Source organism: Centroberyx gerrardi, chromosome 14, assembly GCF_048128805.1.
Source record: "Centroberyx gerrardi isolate f3 chromosome 14, fCenGer3.hap1.cur.20231027, whole genome shotgun sequence".
NCBI lineage: Eukaryota > Metazoa > Chordata > Actinopteri > Beryciformes > Berycidae > Centroberyx > Centroberyx gerrardi.
Genome location: NC_136010.1, coordinates 6,718,436 through 6,741,568, shown reverse-complemented (window position 1 = coordinate 6,741,568; position 23,133 = coordinate 6,718,436). Strand labels below are relative to the sequence as shown.

At 41.6% G+C, this 23,133-nt stretch overlaps 1 protein-coding gene across 1 annotated transcript in view; it reads left to right on the top strand.

Annotated features, from left to right (window-relative positions):
* The window catches only part of cacna1db (calcium channel, voltage-dependent, L type, alpha 1D subunit, b), a 114,085-nt gene that overhangs the window by 32,884 nt on the left and 58,068 nt on the right, over positions 1–23,133 (top strand). Inside the window, exons 4-9 of the mRNA XM_078288239.1 lie at positions 10,486–10,625; positions 11,639–11,781; positions 13,955–14,107; positions 16,781–16,977; positions 19,580–19,683; positions 20,242–20,411. Of these exons, the coding sequence (XP_078144365.1) occupies positions 10,486–10,625; positions 11,639–11,781; positions 13,955–14,107; positions 16,781–16,977; positions 19,580–19,683; positions 20,242–20,411 (907 nt within the window). The remainder of the gene's footprint in view (positions 1–10,485; positions 10,626–11,638; positions 11,782–13,954; positions 14,108–16,780; positions 16,978–19,579; positions 19,684–20,241; positions 20,412–23,133) is intronic.

Sequence of the window (23,133 nt, the reverse complement as noted above, 5' to 3'; positions counted from 1 at the left end):
GAGAAAAAGAGAAGGGCATAAAGAAAGAGAAAGAAAGAAAGAAAGAAAGAAAGAAAGAAAGAAAGAAAGAAAGAGAGAGAAAGAAAGAAAGAGAGAGAGGAAGAAAGAAAGGGACAGAGAGCGGCGGCCCACAGCTAGCGACAGACAGAATTACAGCGAGGAGAGAAACCTCACAAGCTCACTTTCACTCTATCCCTCTATCGTTTCTCTCTGTCTCTCTCTCCGTCCTTCTCACACTCTCAATCTCTCCTTCCAGACGCCCACACAGAGCCGCTCTCCCCGTCCCATCCCCTCCCTTAAAAGTCTGTCGCTTTCACTCAGCCTCTGTTTTTCCTCTTCTTTTCTGTGTTCCTTTCTTAATATAACCATACAGATTCACACCACCTATTCGGGCGCTTGCGGAGCACAGCCAACTCATTAGCAATACTACCAGCCTCTCTTCAGGCCTGTTAGCAAACACAGCTAATTCTTACTACTTTACAGTCTGCTGACACAGTTGACAGCAAAACATAGAAACCTGGACATAGCTAATGACATGTTTAGGTGATCTAAATGTGGTTTGAATGGGAATAGATGCCTACATCAACGTTGAAAACCTGTGCCAAAATGAAAGTTGAGACGTCTGTAGTCGTCCATAGCTGCTAACTGTATCATTTTGTGACATCGGGACCTAAATATATCAGTTTAAAACAGTCTCTGAAGCTGTTTTAAAATGAATTTTCACCACAGTGTCATATTTTTAACATTTTGTGCTTGGTAGGTTGACATTGAACACATAGCCGTCTGTCGAATGCTTGCTGGGTTTGCATGGGCTGCTGCTATACAGCGAGGTAGCATTATAGCTAAATCTTTTCATGGCCGTAAGACAACACATATTCTAGGGACTTTGAATAGCTTATAGCATATTACATAAATACATAGAAGCACTGATTATACAACAATGCTCTGTATTATAAAATACTGGAATATGTGTTGTCTTATGGTCATGAAATGGTCATGGTATGCTCACCCATTAGATTGCTAATGTTAACTAACATGACAGGTAACCTCACTTTACTGTATTATCTGTAGAAGAGATTAAGGGCAACTTGGGAGCCAGGCAGCTGAAAACACATTCAAATAAACTGATAATTAATTAGGTGGCCGTGCACCGGGGGACTGTACAAAACCTGTACTTGTTAATATAACTGCAAAGATTCACACAACCCGTTTGGATGCTTGCAGAGTGCAGCCAACTGCTACCAGTGTCTCTTTAGTCCTGTGAGCAAACACACTAATTAATTCTTAACCATTTTACAGTCTGCTGACAGTTGACAGCAAAACATGTAGATGTCAACATGGAGTCATGTTTAGACAATGTAAATGTAGTTTGGATGGGAAGCATGAGAGATGAGTTTGTATCCCAATGTTTTTTTTTTAGATATATAGATAGATAGATAGATAGATAGATAGATAGATAGATAGATGCCACAGTCCCAGTTTCTTTTCTCTGTGTTCATCTCAGAGTCTAGCTAAGAGAGTTCACCCAAAGTTCACATATAGATGAACAGTGAACTGATGGGTGATGAACTGCCATTCTCTCATTCTGACTTCTTTCTCTTTCTGTCTCCCTCCCCCCCTCTCTCTCTCCTTCCCTCTATCTGTCTCTCTCCATCTTTCTCTTTCCTTTTTGCTCTCCCGTCTCCTTCTTCCCTCCCTTTCGTCCCTCTCTTTCCATGGCTTTTTTTCTCTTTCCTTATCTGTCCTCCCTCGCTCTCTCTTCCCTATTTGCTTTTTTTCCCCCTCTAATTCTCACCCTATCACTGCCTCTCTCTCTCTCTCTCTCTCTCTCTCTCTCTCTCTCTCTCTCTCGCTGATCTGGCCGCTATAATCCTTTACCTCATCAGCTGTTTAGATTCAATGCTCCAAGCCAAGCAGCAAGTCAGTAAATCAGAACTGGATATAATTATTTAAATCAATTCAAACTGTATTTCTTTCTGTCACAAGTGAGCTACTTCCTGCACACTGGACATTTAGCCTGTCTACCTTTTTTCCTGACAAAGTATATTTATATGGCATGTAGCAACTGATAATGTATTGACTGCTGGATAATGTAATAACTTGTGAAAATTTAATAAATTGGCTGAAGTTCATCAGCCAGTATCTGTAACTTATAGATGATTCAGTCCTTATCAAGTATTACCATTTTGTTTACCAAGGACTTCAGTTACTTACTGTCCTTTAAAAGTAAAGTTATTTGTTTTCATTTTGTTTTAGCACTCATTTTGTTGGAGTAGGTATCACTTTTTTCACAAATAGTGGTTCCCTGGCATCCACCTAATCTCCTCTAAATGGCTGGTAAAAACCCTGCCGGACTGTTGACGATCTGTATTGAATGTAAATATGATTTGATTGTATTTGACTAATCTGTGTGCTGCGTTGAATCAGAGTCTATTAATGGCTTACATGGATAACAGCGATCAGTGTATTTTGAGATGAAATCAAAATTTGATTTGATTAGATGAGCTTTATTATTCCAAGAGGGGAAATTACTGACGTGGTAACAGTGCAACATTGACTCATACCATGACTTACTTGACTCATCATACAGAGCCATAACCCTCTCATGTTAAAGACACAGGCCAGACCATAAAGCCTAATATTTTGGGTGTAGGACAGTGGTCTGGTTCATCCAACACTGATTTTCACACCTTCAACCAGACAAGTGGAACCACAGCAGAACCACAGAACTTGAATGGATAGAACGGTCATTCCCATTCAAATCAATGTTCCAGGATGGTCGGAGTGGCGGCCATTTTTATGTGTACTGTTGTTGCTAGCTTCTCTATAAACCGACTTAACCAGTGAAATCAGCCGGTGTAGTGTCTGGTTGGATGAAGTCACATGGCTCCTCATGGCACATGGTCACAGACTGCTAATATAGGACATAGACAGATCCATACCATGCACTCGATCCATAAACCCATAATAGTGTAGGACATATGGCTGACCCCTAACATGTAGCAGAACCTAAAGACTGTTAACTTTCAGGGCAGACCCCTCCTGCAGTGTTTCTCAAAGTGGGGTCCGGGGACTCCCAGGGGACCTTCAATAGGTTCCAGGGGGTCCCCTTCAAAATGTTGAACAGTATAATTCCACTATAGTTCAATTCACAGGAAATTAGAGAATGTGTTTGATTGACTATTCTAATCATAGGTTTCACTCTCACCACTAGCCTATTATCTGCCCACGAGTGTAAACAGTTCTATAATTAATACTAATTACTACTAATAATAAATCAACAACAACAGCAATTTTCCCATATGGGACTAAATCTTATCAAATAGGGGTCCAGGGCCTAATGTGTGTTTGGGGGTCCGTGACATGAAAACACTTGAGAACCATTTCCCTTCCATGTAGTGTGCAGCGCTCAGCAGTGACCTCTACTGACTGAAAACGAACCTAGCTCTCTACCTCTCTGTGTTTCCGAAAACACCATGCCGGACATTTTGGTTGCCCTCTGCACGGAGACTCTGAGCTCTGCTGGCCTCGGCCCAAGCAACTAAAAGTTCCTGTCGAGCTCCCAAAACAGAGGATTTGGGAGCTTACAGGATGCACTGCTCCTCCTTAAATCAATTAAGCTGCTTCACGTCCTCTCTGGCTTCAGCGGTGGGTCCCGTGATGTGCAGTTAGCGGAGGGTAAACCCATCTTAAAATAGGTAAGTTTGAAGGAAGAGCAAGAAGACGAACGCACTTAGCCCCCCCTCCCCTTCCTCTATTACAGTGATTCTCAACCTTTTTCATATCAAGGACCCCAGATGTAGTCCACATGAGAGCCACAGACCCCCATTTGATGAGATTTTGTCTCTCAGACCCAAATCTGAGAATATTTTTATTGTTAGATATGATTTTGTCCAGAATCCCATGACTATCTGTATTGTAGGTAGAGAGATAACAGTGAAACTAGTCAATCTTCTACATTTTCTAATTGTGTTAACTTCTTATCAGTGAAATAATGGTGATGTTTAACAATTCATCAATTTGCTGGGGACCCCCTGGAATCCCCTGAAGGACCCCTGGTGGTCCCCGGACCCCACGTTGAGAACCACTGCTCTATTACTCACCCAGCCAGTTGTCAATCACAGCTGATTGACGACTCATAGTGAAGCCCTCCTGCTCTAAAGTTTACTTCAACTGGTCAGATACCTGAGCCAGAACATTTACTTATATTATTGTATTATTGATATTGCTATTTACAAATAGCAATATCAGTATTGCAGAGATTCTGGCATTATATTACTCATTTACATTCACCCAACATGGAAATTACTTTTGCTGAATTCAAACAAAATGTCAACTTATAAAACAGCAGCTTTAACTCCGCTGTTTATGTGTGAAATACTGTAGTTTATTCACCTTTAAAGCTCATATGAATCTTTATGATTCAAAGCCATAGAATGCCTGATAATTGGTGGTAATAATGTATTACTTTAACAATATTCAGGTTAAGGAACTGACCAATCAGTAGAGTGCAGCGGACTGGTAAAAAAGCAAATGTGTTACCATGGAAAATTCATATTATTCTGACTTCATACACCAGAGGCAGTTGTCTTGAATATCCCAACTTCGAGTCTCATTCACTGCCCACACATGAAACAAGCCTGATTTCCATGGCAACGTTATCCCTGCCGCAGCCGTATTAGGTGTACAGAAGGAGATTACCATGATGCATTAGTGTGGCGTTCTTCACTGGGCTTGGACACGGGGAGCAAGAACAGCGGGGTGGAAATCAGCAGCTAAACAGTTTTATTTACCCTTTCTGGAAGCGACACCAGTTTATATGGAACAAAATAAAATCACACACAGCAGCTCTCTTCATCTTCAATGTTGTGGCATCGCACTCCTCAGTCTCCTCCCCAGTGCGAGGAGAGGGTTAACCGGGTTCAGGTGCCACTTGCTGTCCCTCTCCGCCTCCTGGCCACCACTAAACCTCGCCCCCACTTACCTCAACCAGGAAGCGCCTATTCTAATTCTATCAGACAAAAACAGCCTCGGGTCTGTGCCACCTATTATTTATTCTCCTATCCTCTACTTACGATCCAGGAACCCCCCTGTGGATGTGAAAAAAAAAAAGGATTTAACATTCATTATGTAATAGCATGCCATGCGCATTATGGCTATCATGAGGTGCGTACGTAATGGGGCAGAGGGCAAAGTGAGACTATTACTTTGCTGCCTATAATTATGAAATCCGGATGCTGTAGGGAGGAGGAGGAGGTTGGGGCGGAAAGTTACATGAGCACAGCATGTCTCCTCACATTTTATTCTCTGGTTTCCTAAACTATGGCTTTGAAAATGGGTTTCTGGTGTGTCTCCACACAATGTCCTGAATTACAAGAGTGGCAGTATTGTAACAACCTAGACCGAATTTCTTGAATTGAAAATGGTTGAGAATTCCAGCTGCTGTCGAAAAAGCAATTTTCACTTTTCAATTCTTGTTTGCCTTTTATGGCAAGTAGTTTCACCCATGTGTGAATATACTTTAAAAAAGGTGAAATAAGGCACTTTCTGCTTCAGATACAAGCATGGATGCAACACGTGTGCTCTACGATTCTTCCCTTATTCTCTCTCTGAATTATATCTTAACTCTAAATGTCATTAACCGCTTAAACCCTGGCCAGAAATCAGGAAAAACGCCTAAAATCACTTACCTAAAATGAATTAACAACTATAAGACTTATATGCATGGTTCTCACCTCCTTTGATAGGTAAGAAGCAGAGGGAATATGGATCCATTGTCAGTAAAACTATAACTATTACAATTCCAGAGACGCTCTAACCTCATATGAGCAATAGCATAGCTTTGGGGCTTCAGGAAAAGCCCTATTGGCAGTTTCTGTGTCTAGGCTGAAACTAAACTCTTTGTTCTGTTCTTACTACTAAGTGACTGTCTAACATATGCAGGCCAACACGTTGTCTCCATTGTCTTATGATACAGTGGAATAAAAGCAGTATAATGGAAGCCTAGCCTGCCTACTAAATAATGTTTTTTTTTGTCTGTTGCTTTTGTTCTCGCGGCTCTGTCAGGGGTTCTACTAATTACTGACTATTTCATTTGCACTGTTTCTATTGAGTGTGTGTGCATTTCTGTGTGTGTGTGAGCGTGTGCACTTGTGTGTGTAAATGTGTATGTATAATCATGTGTATTTGCGTGTGTTTGTATGCGTGTGTAAATCATGTGAGTGCTCTTTCTATTGTCTCCTTTGTGCAGCAGTAATCTCCATTCTTCAGACGTGGCCCTGTTGATTATCTGTCTTTCTCCTGGGTCACAACCTGAATGCAGCTGGCTGGGACACACACACACACTCGCACACACACCCACACACACACACTCGCACACACACACACACACCCACACACCCACACACACACACACACACACACTTAAATACATGCTAGCACGCATACAGAAAAATGTGCATATGTTTACTCAAAAATGCATGCTTGTTTGAACACACACACACACACACACACACACACACACACACACACAGCTGAGCAGAAAGAGCAGACATTTCAGTCCTATGTAAACAAAAGGGGGATGGGGGTAAGAATGCTAAATTGGATGGAGGCAGGTGTGTGTGCATGTGTGTGTGTGTGTGTGTGTGTGTGTGTGCTTCGAAGGCTCTTATCAGTGTGAAGCAGCTCTGAGTCATGGTGCTTATTGACCTCAGCAGGTCATCACCCAGCTACTGCAATGGCAGACCGCTCAGCTTCCACAGCAGCTATAACCCAGACAAAGACACAGAAGTCGTAAAAAGGATTCGTATTTACGTTTCGGCTGAATCCTTCATCTCCTGAGAGGAAGCACAGGCCGATCCTGCAGCGCTAAAGAAGGATGCATGCGAGGCGGAGGTGGCTGCGGTGTTTCTACAATGGCCACTGCTGAAGCACCCGTCCCTACTGTGGCTATTTCCAAGTCAGCATTGCCATTAGTGTCTCTAATCCCTGTGTGAAACTGTCTGGCCGGTTGGCTGGCTGCCTTTTAGAAGTGTGGTTTGAACGTGTGTACTACTGCAGGTCTCTCTGCCCGTGTGTGGGTGTGTGTGTGTAGTCAGAATGTGCATTATTACTGTAGTCGTCTATGTGTTTGAAATGTGTGTGAGCGTGCGCATGTGTGTCTTTGTGCATGCTGCCTGAGTGTGTGTTGTGTGCATTGTGTGTGTGTGCATGTGTGTGTGTCCTCTCTCAGCTAAATCAACAAGAGAAGTGCTTGGCTTAATAGGCCTTTAAACCTGCCACCAAATCACTAGTTTGCATGAGTGAGACAAAGAGAGAGGGAGAGAGAGGGAGAGAGAGACAGAGAGAGAGAGAGAGAGAGAGAGAGAGAGAGAGAGAGAGAGAGAGAGAGAGAGAGAGAGAGAGAGAGAGAGAGAGAGAGAGAGAGAGAGAGAGTGTGTTTGTGTGTGGGAGACATGGAAAGAGAAAGCGAGAGACAATGCAAGAGTGAGAGAGAGAGAGCGAGAGCGAGGGACAAAGAGGAAAGGGAGAGTGAGAATGTGTTTCTGTGAGAGAGAAAGAAAGTGGAAGTGAGAAAGGGAAATAATGTGGAAGTGTGATAAATAGATTGTGTGTTTGTGTGATGTGTGTGTGTGTGTGTGTGTGTGTGTGTGTGTGTGTGTGTGTGTATTAGGGATGTCTAAAACGTCGCCAAGTACAAGGACCTGTTTGCATTACCAGCATTGGAGCCTAGGCACACACACCGTTACCATGGAAACGTTCTGATGATGCAACAGGACATATGACTGAAGAGTTTTGATCTTCGGGGGTGACTTTGTTGTTGCCCCTGAGATAATGACTTTTATTCTCCCACACAGGCAGAAGCTCATGCCAGGGCTGGATTAATGATGCATTCAGGGGCACCTTGTAAACTTGTTAAACTGACATGTTGGTAAATAAAAAGTCTTTAATCAACTCACTGTTGCACAATGAGTACTGAGTACACTATGAATACTGGTAGCAGTTTTACCTCTGTGTCCTTTATATAGTGCTCTACACTGCATATGTTAAAGTGGTAATCTGCGCGATTTTTTGATCGGTTGATTGATTGATTTTTGTGACATTTTTGCTGCTAAGCGGTCATTGTTCGCCAGAGATCACCTGTCAAACAGTGTGTCTAGTACTGTGTCGTCTTTTCTTCTTGTATTTTGTGCAGGTGAAGTTTGAGTTTCTCTAGGTGTTTGTCTGTCTTGTCTTTCTTTGTCTGTTCAGCACAGTAACAGTTGATCAATATCATATTATTGATGAATCGTAATGATGTTTCATGGATAAACATGAAGGCTAGATTTTTCCATCATGTCTCAGTTTCAAAGTCAGGTACAATCATTATTTATAGCGTAGTCAACTCTTGGGATGTAGCTTTGTTGTGGTAACTCAAAGATTTACATACAAGTTTATGAGGATCATCTGAATGTATCATACTGTGGTCAAAGGTGCATGGGCTACAGTTTCATACAGGCCTTCTCCACCCACCGCCTTGCATAAAAGGCAGCTGTCTCATGTATCATATACTGCTGTTGGATGAAAACCTTCATCAAACAGCTTTGTTTTCAGATTGACAGCCATGCATTTTTGAAGCTCTAGTATGAGGTTTGAATGGGTTTCATGGACCCTATGGTCAGGAAACTTGCTCAAACTGTAAAGGACGATGTAAACCTTAAATTCAAGAAGAAAAAAAAACATGAAATTGACAGAAATTGGAGGTGCGACATTTATCTGCAACAGCAGTGATAAACCACGCACCTTTTTAAATGGATCATGTGCTTGTTAACTCCTGTCGCAACACACAGCAGGTTGCTGTGAGTTAATAATAATAGAGGGCGCAGCACAGGCACAGCTTGCCAGTGTATTTAAAAACAAAGGATGCTGAACTGCATTCAAGGGCAGCTGTGTCATACATTATAGATGCATATTTTGCTGTAGGGACCCAGGACAGTTCAGTCTTTTTTTTAGGAATTTAACACGGACAACTCTCCCAAAAATAAAACCTGGAGAATCAAAACTCCAATGTCACTCATCGACACGGGTGAATGATTTCGTCGACTCGCAGAATGTTCAGTTTTTACCCTCAAATAATCTTTATTGGATAAACAGTCTTGAACCAGAAAATGTGCTCATATCCCCAGAAAACCTCGCCTTTATCCTCTCACAGTCACGTTTTCCATCTTTTCCAAATCTCTACATTGGTTTGCTTCACAGAACACAAGGTGGAAAAAACATTTCTCTCTTTTCTGGCTATAGGGGACAGTAGCAAATACAAACTGGCATCCTAGGTCTTCTAAAAATATATCCGAATGCTGAAATTCAGTGGTTGAACTAAATGGCTGCAGGTTGTTGTTGTTGCAGTCTGTAGCTGACAGGATCTCAGGTCTCAGGAAGTAGGACCAAACCAGAGTCATATGACACATGTACAGTGGCAAAATTAGTGCACTCATTAGACTCGATTCCTTCCTTGCCAGTAGTGAGATAATATGGCAAATTCACAAGTCTCTCTCTTGCTCCCCCTCTCTTCCTCTCAGTTATCTCATTATTTAAACTGGATTTAATGAATTCAGCTCTGCATGGTTGCAGCTATTCTTGCTACAGACTCACAAACACACAACCACTTGACTTTAATTTCATCAATCTGTGCATTTGCACACACACACACACGCCCATGTGCACCTACAGATACACACACGTCACCTACCAAACAGCGTGTGTGTGCATGCGTGTGTTTGTGTGTGAGTGCTTGTGTCTACTATCAGATCATATTCTTCATGATCAGGTGAACTGTCTCTGAACAGAAATAGTAAACCTCTGTAACCTCTGTATTAAATTCAAGCTTTTTCAACAGTATCAAAGTAGTATTGGAGTATTAAGTGTGTGAGTGTATGTGTGTAACCCTCCGTCCCCCTGAAGCTGCTCCCCCAGACTGTTGCTGTAAATCATAAGAATGAATCATTTGTCAGCTTGCCTGGTCAAATAAGAGTTGAAATAGACACAGTAGAGAAGATGCTGGAGATCTGATCTCAGGCCAGCAGGAGTCATGATCTTATCCACTACACTCTCTGCAGCGTGTTGTTTCAGCCAGCAATCTGATTGGTCAAAGACACTTCCCAACCAAGCTGATAATTCCCATGAAGGGTTAATTAAGAAAAAGGAATTGGTTGCCATGCCAACTCTTGTGGTAACCAGGGAACACTTTTTGTAAACAAGTCTTGGTTGTGCCTTATACCTACACCTGCATCACCGTCATACCTTATAATATTATTTTGGCGCCATCCATGCATATGACTCTCTTCACACAGGTCGCATTCAGTTTTTTTTACATGAAGCATAATAATATCATGTTCTTTATAACTGGTAAAGTGAGTTCGTAAAATCAGATGAATAAACTTTCTTTCTCTCTCTCTCTCTCTCTCTCTCCCTTCCTTCCTTCCTTCCTTCCTTGCTTCCTCCATGCAGGAGACAGTAGAATATGCCTTCCTGATCATTTTCACCATAGAGACGTTTCTGAAGATTATTGCCTACGGCCTGGTCATGCACCAAAACTCCTACGTCAGAAACGGTTGGAACATGCTGGACTTTGTCATCGTCATAGTCGGGTGAGTTGACATGCAGCACATAATACAGCATGTATGTACAAACACACACAGTCAAAGGCCCAGACACACACACACACACACACACACACACACACACACACACAAACACACACTGTACATGCAGCACAAAAGCAGCATGACGCAACATTTAGCTGTCCATTCTTGTTTTTGTGTCAATCTCTTGATCAAAAAAGGATCATCGGCTTACTACTCTCACCAGGTCCAATAACAACAGGACACATGCACAGTTACACACACATGCATGCTCAGAGTCAAAGACAAATGCACACACACTCTCACACAGATGATTAAACACACACACACACACACGCACACTTCTGTGAGTTGCAGTACATGAAAGAATTGACGTTGAAAGAATTGACGTCATCTGAGATAGAGGTGAAGAGATTAAGAGATGGCTGTGACAAACGCACATGTACAGATGCACACATGCACTCACACACACACACACACACACACACACACACACACACATGCAGGCCTTGTTGACTGCTGAGGTGATGGTTTATCAGTAGACCACCTGGGACCAGTGGGCCTCCAGTGTAAACTGTGGATGAGGTGTGAAAAACTGCAGGTAAATACACACTGAGATCACTACCACTGTCACACACACACACACACACACACACACACACACACACACACGGACACACACAGATGCATGTACACAAAGACAAATGTGAATCAGGCAGACATACGTGGACGCATATGTGCACACATAAAAGAAGCTAGAAAAGTTCTCTTTCTCTTTTTATTTTATTTTATTTTTTTTCTCTATTTTTCACCCCGTCTCTCTCACTTCTCTCTTCTTTCTCTCTGTTTCTCCCCCTCTCTCTCTTTTCTCTCCCTCTCTCACCCGATCTCTCTCACCCCCTTTCCCTCTCTCTTTCTCCCTCCTTCGCCCTCCCTCTCTCTCTCTTTCTCTCCATCTCCCCTTTCTCCTTTTCCCTCCCTCTCTCTCGCCCCTCCTCGTCCCTCTCTGCCCTCTCCAGGTTGTTCAGCGTGGTTCTGGAGTTGATCACCAAAGACGCTGACGCCGGCGGCCAGTCCGGAGGCAAACCGGGGGGTTTTGACGTCAAGGCCCTCCGAGCCTTTCGAGTGCTCCGACCCCTTCGCCTTGTCTCTGGAGTGCCCAGTGAGTGAACACGCTGTCCCCTGCGATTTAGCACAAATTAAAGCTGCACCAGGCAACTTCAAAAACACCGTTTGAACTTCACTACCCAAAAATCCTGTAACACGACGCAAGTAAACAGCATTCAGAGGTGCATGTTTACCCCCCTGGCCGGTCTGTGATGCTTTAAAGAATACCAAAAGATCTAATGTTGGTGAGGCCAGCTTTCTCTGGATGGAGCATACTGTATGTTCTCCATCAGCTGAACCCGAGTAAGTTACGAAAGTTTGAACACAGTCAGTTTACATGATGGCAAAAACTAGGAAAATAAGGTCCAGGTTGAAAATGACCAGCATTATCCTTTAAGTTTTGAAAGTGTACATACTGACACCAGAAATTCGTGCTAAAAGGGCGAATCTACGAGCGGGCGAGTCTCAATTATGTGGGATGGGACGCTCTTCTCTATTGCAGCCCTGCTTTGTGATGTAGGCTGATATAAAGTGGGTATTTTTACACTAGAATCTTGTCTAGTGCAGCTGTGAATATGGTGGCTTCACCCTTGGATACTCTTACATTATTATATAACAGCAATTTGTGATGTTCAATCCATTCCAGGAGTTATTTTGTGGTGAAGTAATTTACTTTTTTGGTGTACCCGCGCTCTCCCTCAGCCTGCCTCGTCTACTTCTACTTCAGTTGGTGATTTCCTAAATCTCCCAGAATGCCTTTCGACAGCTCCAACAGATCACACAAGAAACTGTTGCGTTCAGCTGTGGGTTATATGTGTAGGTGGGGAGAGCAATGGTGATAGTGGAGTGAGAGTTTTTCCAGTTGAGAAAAAGACTTTGACCTTACTCAAAACATAACATGTCTTGTGGCTGCATTGCATTCTGGTCTATTGAGGCTCCTGTCAGTGGAGAAATTAGTCTCTCTGCCTCTTCTACAATGGATTTCTCCCTGTATAATTGTTGAACTTTATATGTGCTTTATATATTGATCTACACATGGCCATAAGTTGCCATGGCAATAACAGAAATATGTTGTCTCAGAGAGAGGTTTTTGCACTATTGCAATTTTTTCAAGCTCAGGGAATTGTCACTTTATACAGTGTCATCTAATATAGTGTTACATAGAGTGATCTTAGAGCCCAGTGAGTCACCATGGCCATGTTAAAGCATCCAGACATCAGATGTTTCAAACACTGGATGAGTGTTCTCCTCAGGCACTTGCTCAGGCAACAGCCGCGAGCGTGGCAGCGTGACTTCTGATTTAAGAAAGATCAAGGACTCATTACTTTGCTTTAGTTACCTGTTTTAATTGCTTGAGCATATTTTACATCTTAGTCAATTAGCTGACACTTTATTAGAGTTGCTTACAATGAGTGAGCAGGTAGGGTTCAGTGTTTTGCTTGAGGACACTTTGATAGGACTCAAACTTGTGACCTTTTAGGCATTTATTTTAACACTGCACTTGAGGATTATTGAAATTGGAAGAACTAATGAATGTAAAATAAATCAATCCCTGCACATCTTTATTTTTTTCAGTATTTGAAAAAAAAAAAATGCTGCAAACTTCCCATCCTATGAAGAACATCTGCTTCGTCCTCATACTCCTTCATAATTCCTTCATAATCCAGGAGATATTGCCTGCTGCTTCACTATTTCTGGATTCGGTTTACATCTGACCTTACAAGAAGCTGCCCTTATGTGTGTGTGTGTGTGTGTGCATTATTTGTGTTGCCATGGCAACACATCATCCACCGGTCTCGGGGAGGAAGGGACCTGAGGGGAAAGACGAAGTTGAACTGAGTTGGGATGACATTTACAGTTCTATTCTAGTTTAACATTTGTCTTCGTTGGACAATACATGCGGTCGTAATTAGGCTGCGATGCTTCTGCCTGTTTGCTTTCGCCACTCAGGTAGAAACGATTTTATCAGCCCTCAGTGAAGTAGATAACAGCATAATTACAGTGATAAATCAAATAAATATATCGTATTTCTGTCTGTCTGTCTGTTTGACTTTCTGTCTGTGCATACCTCTGTGTTTGTATGCATATGTGTGTGTGTGTTTGCTCTAAATTCTCCCTGTGTGTGTTGTTCCATATCACTCTGTGTGTGTGCATTTCTGTGTGTGTGTGCGCGCTGATTACTAATTGTGTGCCCTCTGACCTCTGGCTCTGTGTGTGTGTGTTTCCAGGTTTACAGGTGGTTTTAAACTCCATCATCAAAGCCATGGTTCCCCTGCTGCACATCGCCCTGCTGGTCCTCTTCGTCATCATCATCTACGCCATCATCGGCCTGGAGCTCTTCATCGGCAAGATGCACGCCACGTGTTACGTGGTGGGAACAGGTGAGGCTGCTGAGGCTCTGGAAAGGGACATTTTATAATTTAATTTCATGTAATTTAATTTGTAAATTTTGTTTAATTTAATTTGTAAATTAAATTAAATTATTGTTTTGTTTTGTTTTGTAAATTAGATTTGATTACATTTAACTTAATTTAATTTTAATTTGTTTTTGTTTCATTTGGTTCATTCTGTTAAGTTATTTGCATGTATACCAAAGATAATAGAGAAAAAAGAGAAACAAAGAAAGACAAAAAATTAAGATGACAAGATATTTTTAGCAGCAGGATTAGAGCAAAGGTTAGCTGTTCAGAGTTTTTAGCTGTGACTTTTTGACATTTTCACAAGTCAAGAATGAACTGTCCAAGATCATGGGAATACTGTTTATTTTGTTTTAAGGGCGATTTTTACCCTATAAACCTTTTTAAGTTGAATTCCAAGCCACCATATGAACAGGTTTCACATCAGCATATACATCTCAGCTTAGGACAGATGCAGCACTTAATCTCAGAGAATGAATGGACGTGCATCATGTATGTGAATGGTGGCAAGCAGAGGAAAAACAGGACAGAACAGCAGATGGTGGATTAAAGCCAGTGATTAAATGACTAATATCTGACTATTATGTAAACACGCCTGACCTCCACTTTAGCATTGTATCCAACATGGCAGAATTACTCAAGATGTATGTATGGGTGGATGGACGGATTTATGTCAATCATCAGTAAACACAAACACACACACATACATACACACACAGTGGTATTATCATTCTAAAATGGCTGACTAATTCCTGGGACTTGGGTGGGCTATATAGGAATACGACAGCAGATTTTCATGGACGGTCTCTCTCTCTCTGTCTCTTTCTCTCTCTCTCTCTCTCTCACACACACACACCTTTTCTTTCTTTCTCTCTCTCTCTTTGATCTGCTTGCTTGTGTACGTCAGGAGAAGCGTTGTAGCGCTGAGTGGAGAGGTCATGACAGAGCTAGATGGAAGCTCGCTGTAATCCCCCCACTCGTGTCTGTTCTGTTGGTCCTGAGAAAGGCACTTAGCTTGTGTGATTGTGTGTGTGTGTGTGTGTGTGTGTGTATGTGTGCGTGCGTGTGTGTACAGTAAAGCTGCAAGGATGCATGATGGTATAGCGAGAGAGAAAGAGAGGATTATACCTGTTGTTTTGTTGTATATACAGTATGTGAGTGTGTGCTTGTGGATGTATGTGCCTTTGTGTGTGTGTGTGTGTGTGTGTGAGGATGAATGCTGTAGCGGTCTTAAAGCTGCAAGGGAAGGTTTAACTCAAGATATTTAAAATGCTGAAGTCTGGAGGGATTTTATGAATACCTGCATAAGCATGTTTGATTATGAATGTGACTCATACTGTATCAGCGGGAGCTTTGGCGGGTAGAGAAGAAGTCTGCTGTGCTGTGGTGTGTGTGTGTGTGTGTGTGTGTGTGTTGAGATGTATGTTGCAGGCTAAAGATTAGAGTCTGACTGCTGATGTCAAGGGAATTTATGAGTGTGAATTTATGTGGTTATAATATAATGGATGATAATGCATGTGTCACCAAATACTGCAGTCAACTGAGACAGAAAGCCTGCTGCGTGTGCTGTGTGAGCATGTCGTTGTATTTTGTATGCGTGTCTACATGTTATGTGCTTGTTAATGTAGTAATGTAGTATGTGTGTATGTATGTGGGATTGTACTCTGTGTGTGTAACTTACTGTAATGGTGATATAATGATGGCGTGATGACAGAAAATATAGTAATAATGCGTGACCTGGCAGGCGATACAAAGGGATATAGGGACTACTTTTTCTGCAGTATAGCTTAAACAACTGCATATGATTATCTCTGCATATGGTAAGGCACACTATTTCATGTTGTATTCAGTTGCATGTCAGTATTTCAGTGTTATTTACATGCCTCTCTACCATAAAATCAAGTCACCTTACATAACAGTATACTTAACATTATACACCATGGTAGTAGTCGCTATCCTTGAAGGTGCTTTGTGTGGCATTCTTAAACATCAGAAAACCATTCTCAAATGAAATGTGGTACCTTGGTATAAATGCCATAAGCAAAAGAGCCCATGGTTGAGCTGACTCAGACGGTAGAGCCAGACAGGAAGCAGCGAGGCCACCAGCCTCTGCCGCCGCTTGTGGGCGTATCACATGCATTCCTGCTTGTTTTTTAATGGGATAGCATTAAGTAAAAAAACAAAGGTAAGAGTACTTTTTCGTTATTCTCTGCCGTGGATCAACGGAGGAAATTTGTTGCTGTTCTCCTCCATGATGACAATGTGGAACTATGGGAACTAATATTTGGGAAAGGGGGAAAATTTACACGGCGGATGTTTTGCTCAAGTCTGATTGGGTACTGTACTGCGATTTTCTGCCGCCTCAGGGTTAAAGTTCATTGATTTTAACTTTTCCCACCGCGCCGGGCCTGGGACCTTTGTCGCATGTCATCCCCCTCTCTCTCCCAGTCTTTGCTGTCTATCTTTACTTTGAACTATCAAATAAAGGTAAAAATACCCCCAAAAAATCATAAAAAAACAGTTTAATTTAGTCTTGTGTCTGTTTTAATACCCATAAAAGTCAATAAAGATCATAGATAACTTAATGCCCCTTTAAAGTCTCATCTGCCCCCCCCCCCCCCCCCCCCCTCCCTCCAGGTGCCCTGGCGGAGGAGGAGCCCACGCCGTGCGCCGTGTCGGGTCACGGCCGTCACTGCCTGCTGAACGGCACGCTGTGCAGGGAGGGCTGGCACGGCCCCAACAACGGCATCACCAACTTCGACAACTTCCTGTTCGCCATGCTCACCGTGTTCCAGTGCATCACCATGGAGGGCTGGACCGACGTCCTCTACTGGGTAACATGACGCTCTGCATTCCTGCAAAGAACGTCACGCTAGACTTATCAGATTTTGACAAACTTGTGGAAATGATGCATCTCATCACTGCGTTCCGGTATTTTTTAAAATTACACCGACTGGCCCAAGGGGGGCGCTACAGTTACAGGTCAAAACAAGGTGACATATTTGTTACTGATTGGCTCAGAGGGGGATCATCCCTGCATGCATCATTTGTGGGGGAGAACATGTTATTGTTGCCTTGTTTCAAATAATATAAGTCTTAAAATGTTATTTATCTCAAAATGACTGAAATAACAAGGTGAGATTATTCAATTTCATTCAAGGCTTGTCTTGAAATAAGTGACATCAGCTTGTACCTTAATTCAAGGCATTACCATTGTTTTTTCATATTCACATTGCAAATCAATAGAAAACACAGATAATAAAACTACACATGAAAGGGACTGATCGTTCAGTTTGATATAGGACACAATTAGAATAATCATGTCTAAATATTACAAATGAGAAGATGGTTTATTTTAAAACTGAGAGACATAAGAAGCATGTGCCAGTTGAGATATTTGATATCTAACATCTCCCCAGCTGACTAAACAGTAATACTTCTACACACTGTATCCACTACATTTTAAAGATATTGAACTTCAGGTCATTTTTTCCCCCCACATGGATATACAGTGTTTTGGAGTAGAACTCTTCATTGAGAGTTGCACCTCTTGTCGGCCGAGCCTGAACCTTCTCCCATTGCTCTATTTAATAACAGCCAACATTTTAAAACTGAAAGCACACGCTCACTCTAAACCCCTCAGCTTCTAATTAGCAAAAATCATGCACAGCTTTTAATTAGCTAGCATTTAAGTCCAGCTCAACGCAGAATGGGTTTTCATCACAATCCACCCACATGCTCTTATTGACGGAGACCCTCATTTATGAAATAATGAATCTCTCAACCTCTCTCTCTCTCTCGCTCTCTCTCTGTCCCTCTCTCACTAACTCTCTCCTTCTCTTGTTCATGTATGTGTTGCCATGGCAATTCCATGCTAATACTGTTGTTAAAGTGGAGAAGGCGATGGAAGGAGACTCTCCACAAACATGAAAGAATATCGGTGTAAGAGTAGCAGGGCAGAGAGAGAAAGAGAGAGGCAGATAGATAGATAGATAGACAGATAGATAGATAGATAGATAGATAGATAGACAGATAGATAGATAGATAGATAGATAGACAGATAGATAGATAGATAGATAGATAGATAGGCAGCAAAGTGGCCCCACACTGGATATTTAATAAAAACCAATAGACCGGGAGGGTGGAGAATTGGGAGGATTAGCAGAAAAAAGGAGGAGAAATCTACTTGTGTGTACTGTTTTTTTTATGCAAATGTCCTTAAATCTTTGAAAAAAAACAACAACATATATCTATAATAAAAAAAACCCAGTAGACCAAGGGAAGTTCACAGGCAGTATCATCATTATTTTCTAGAGCTTCACTCAGCCTCTTGTCTTTCACACGGTGCCCTCTAGTGGTCAAAGTTCCAGCTGAAGCTCTCTTCCTTTCTGTCTAGAAAGTAATGATTTGGCCTTTGAGCTGCCCTCGGTTTGCTGAGTTTTATTAAATGTTAAATGCGTTGGCTCGCTTGAATCCCAGGCCGAAGAGAGCTCGGAGAAATGCTCTCTCCGCTCCCTAAACTGCTCAGTGGCCAATAGTAGAAGATGGCAGTTGTGCTGGGAAACTCCTAAGTGTGAATGTGTGTATCTATAGAATAGAATAGAATAGAATAGATTTATTTCAAACACATTAAAAAAAAATATATATATATGTACGTAAGAAAACAAAACAAGAATAACCAATAAAATTAACAGTAAACATATACAACAAATTCTCAATAAACAACATAAATAAATAAATATTACATGTCCGAAATGGAGTAGGAAGAAGTAAAATACTTATTTGGTCCTACCCCTTTGCTAAACTTAATCAATGAACTTAATGTTTATAGTCCAACTATCCACCCCAGTGTCCATCATACACAACTTAAATAATTACTTCTATGTTCATCCTCTTTATACATACCTAATCAACTTCTATCTGTGAGTCTGAAGCAGTGCATTGCTGAAAAACAGTATGCATGCTCAGGTTGCCCCCCCCCCCCCCCCTCCCTTATCCTCACCATGAGACTGAACATGCCCAGCGGTTTGAGCTGCCACACTTCTTCAATACACTACAGAGTACATTGAAAAGAGAATTCATACAGAGAAAATGTATAGAACCGTGTTTCCCTTCTCTTCCTTCCTTCCTTCTCTTACTGCCATGTCATTTCATGTGGCCTTGGCTTTACGTCAATAAAGAATAGATTCAGAGAGTTCAATTCAGTTTAGTTCAGTGGGTGTTTATTGTACCTCAAGGACAGTTTTGTGGCAGAAAAACATTCCATGGATAATGTGTGACACTAAACAAACAATTTATGTAACAAGACGAAATTCATGTTTAGAAGAAAGATAAATCTATTGTTGAAAAATAGAAAAACCTATATCATTTATGCGCAATTTAAATTAGAAATATGATGTATATCTTCCTCTCCTCTTTGTCTGTATTTCTGTGTAGATGAACGATGCAATGGGCTTCGAGCTGCCGTGGGTCTACTTTGTCAGTCTGGTCATCTTTGGATCCTTCTTTGTTCTTAACCTGGTTTTGGGTGTGCTGAGCGGGTAGGTTTTGTGTGTGTTTGTGTGTGTGTGTGTGTGTGTGTGTCAGTTATGATGTACTTTGAGCAGATATGTGTGCAGATATGTGTATTTGTGGGTGCTTGCATGCATGATGTGTATATATCCAAGTGCCTCCATGCACACTTTTGTATTAATTCCATTCAGATATGGGTCTGATAGCGTTTGTTTTAACCTGCCCTGAGTATGAGAAGGGTGGGGTTAACACACAAAGGAGTGCCAGAAAATTTAGACAATCATTGGACAGTATTTGAGAGTCAATTTAGCCTGATTTTCTGTGACCGATGACTTGTGTGACATTATCTGACTTGTCTTGATGTGGTAAACCCCACCCACAAAGTATAAATGCTAGGATTTACTATCAGAAGTGGTAGAATATGTGTTAAATCCTCCAATATAAGTCCTATATAATTGTCAGCCACAGAGGTGTAGGCTCCAAGCAAAGCAAAATAAACCAGAAAAAGAAAGGAACCTGTTCAGTTCCTTACCTATATAACTGTCTAACCCAAATCCGACCCATTTATTGCGCTCTGCCCCTTCCAGAGAGTTCTCCAAAGAGCGAGAGAAGGCCAAGGCGCGAGGAGACTTCCAGAAGCTGCGTGAGAAGCAGCAGCTGGAGGAGGACCTGAAGGGCTACCTGGACTGGATCACCCAGGCCGAGGACATCGACCCCGAGAACGACGAGGAGGGAGACGAGGAGGGCAAGCGCAACCGTGAGTTACCCCGTCTTAATCCTTTCCATCCCTCGAATAACGATGCACGTGACTTTTTTTTTTCCTGTAAATAGCAAAATGAGGGAGATGAGGAAACGCAACTGTGAGTTACCTGGTTGTAACTTCTTCTTCTGCCCCTCAAATAACGATGCACATCTCTCTGCCCCTTTTTATAGGGAGATGAGGCGGGCAAACGCAACCTTTACTTACTTTCCATTGTCTTTCCATTGTGTTTAGCTCTCTGTTGCGCTGAATTTTAGATATTGTAAATGTCAGAGGAATTTTTTTTTATATGTTCCATCAGCTTGGTTCTGTGGCAATATATGGAACGTGAAGTTGAAATTGCAATATACCTGGTATTATAAAGCAGGTTAAGAGTTTCATTCCAAAGTGACATATCTGACTGTGTCTAAAAAAAATATAAAATGACACTGGTGCGGAGACATATTGACAACTTACAGGTATGAATGACATGCTGACACATATTGCAATAAGGACAGCAGAACTTCAGCACTACAAAGATACAGTCAACATTCAGTAAATTATAGCTATGTTCATTCAAGCTTCAGGTACAATACACCTTCCACAGTGTTTCTCAAAATGAGATATTATGAGATATGAGATGAGATATCCATCATCTGAAAAACTGACTCTACTCTATTCTACTCTACTGACAAAATGAGAATGAATGTAAAGCACATAATGACATTTTTTGTACAAAACACTTATGTATTCAAGGATACAGTCTGTGACATCTGTGATTTTGAAATATTCACTGATGAATGTCAGGTAATGATTTTTTCCCCACAATGGATATATAGTTTTGGAATGAAATCCTTCTATGTTTCTTACTTTTCATTTTACGTAGCTGCCCTTAATTCAATTCATAGGTCAAGGAGTTAATTATCTACTTCCTGATGCATCTTCTGGATTTTATGTGAACTTTGGAGCGGCACATCGATGTGCTGCAGCTCCACATTTTGCACATTCAAACGCATCCAAAAAACTCTTTCAAAACCCCTGTATGTCAAATTGTAACGGCTGTATGAATCATATTTGCATAGACCATAGACAATCCCACACCCACCCACACACACACACACACACACACACACACACACACACACCCGCCTAAGTTGCTGAATCAATCAGATGGCTGTCACAATAGGATTATGTCTTATATAAAAGCGAGTTGATAGGTGCAGAAATAATCAGCGCAGGTTGAGGCTTAGAGGGAGAGAGAAACGGTTTCAAGTGATTCCTAAATGTTACGCATACATTTTATTATCGTTTATAATCTTTCAATAGAATCATATGGTGATGATATGATGAGATTGTGATACACAATTCTATTGTATACATTCCTAAGAAGAATTTTTTTTTTAAACTCTGACAAAAAAAGGAGTTTTGTTTGACATCACACTTAACATTATCATGCAGTTCAATGCGATGAACATCAATATGATTATTTTAACTGTGATTTTGCATATGTAAGCCATATTGTGATATATATCGATATAAAAAAATCCTTATGATTATCGTGAAATGGATTTCAGCCATATCACCCAGCCCTAGCCGGAGGTCCAAGAAACATTAGTGACCCGTGGGTATATGCAACGTAAATACCCACGGGTCACTAATGTTTAGAAACAACTGTCACAGCTGGAGACCTCCTCAGCGTTACATTGCCAACTTCTGTATCCCTTTAGTTTGCCCCCCACCACTACAGCAACAGCGTTTTCTTTGTTTTCTTTGTTGCTGCTGCCTTTCACAAACTGGGAAGTGAGAGAAACGAGATTTGTGCAATTTGACAGCTGGAATAATAGAAAACTCTCCAGCGATGATAGGATGACTCCAAAATGTGTGTAGAAACATGCTTACATGATATATTGGCTTTTGTTGCTTATTGTGGGTGCAGAAGTGCAGAAGCGTTCCCTTTCTATGACACTAACAATAGCGGATGTACTGTATAGCCTACTCAGCAAGACTTTGTCACCAGTGTGCTTGTCAATAGCGTTCTCAGAAAGAACTGAAATACAATGAAGTACTGTAGTAATGGAGTAATGAAGTAGGCCGGTTGCACAAAACATCTTAAGTTTTCTCCTTAAGTATGACACTTAAGGCTTAATTTCTCCTTAGCTGAGGGACTTACTTAAGGGTGTTGCACAGAATCCCTTAGAAGGTTTCCTTAGTTAAGGAAAAACGTTAAGGCATTTACTGCATTGAAAGAGATTTTACAGCGGTAAAATTCTAGGGGCTAAGGGGCCGGTTGCACAAAACATTGTTCCTCTGTCATGTTTTTTTCCCTGCGTTAGTACTGCAGGATTTCTAAACAGTTCCTCTCTGGGGTGGAGCAGCTGCTGTGAAGTAAGCATGTAAGAAGTGTGACTAGTACAATGGCTTCATCTCCAAAAAAAATTCAGAAAACTGGCCAAAGAAATTTCATCATGTAAAGTCTTGTTTTTTTATGGTGTGGCCTTGTGTGTGTGGGTCACCATGACAACACGGGGTAAACATGGATGTTTGGTTGTGTGTGTGTGTGTGTACGTGTGTGTGTGTGTGTGTGTATTAGTACCTTTGCTTCTGTATGTGTATTTATGCATACGTATCTGCAGCGCTGTGTGTATGTGAGATAGAGAGAGACACAGAGAGAGGTAGAGAGAGAGGGAGAGAAAGAGAGAGAGAGAGAGGGAGAGAGAGATGGAGAGAGAGAGAGGGAGAG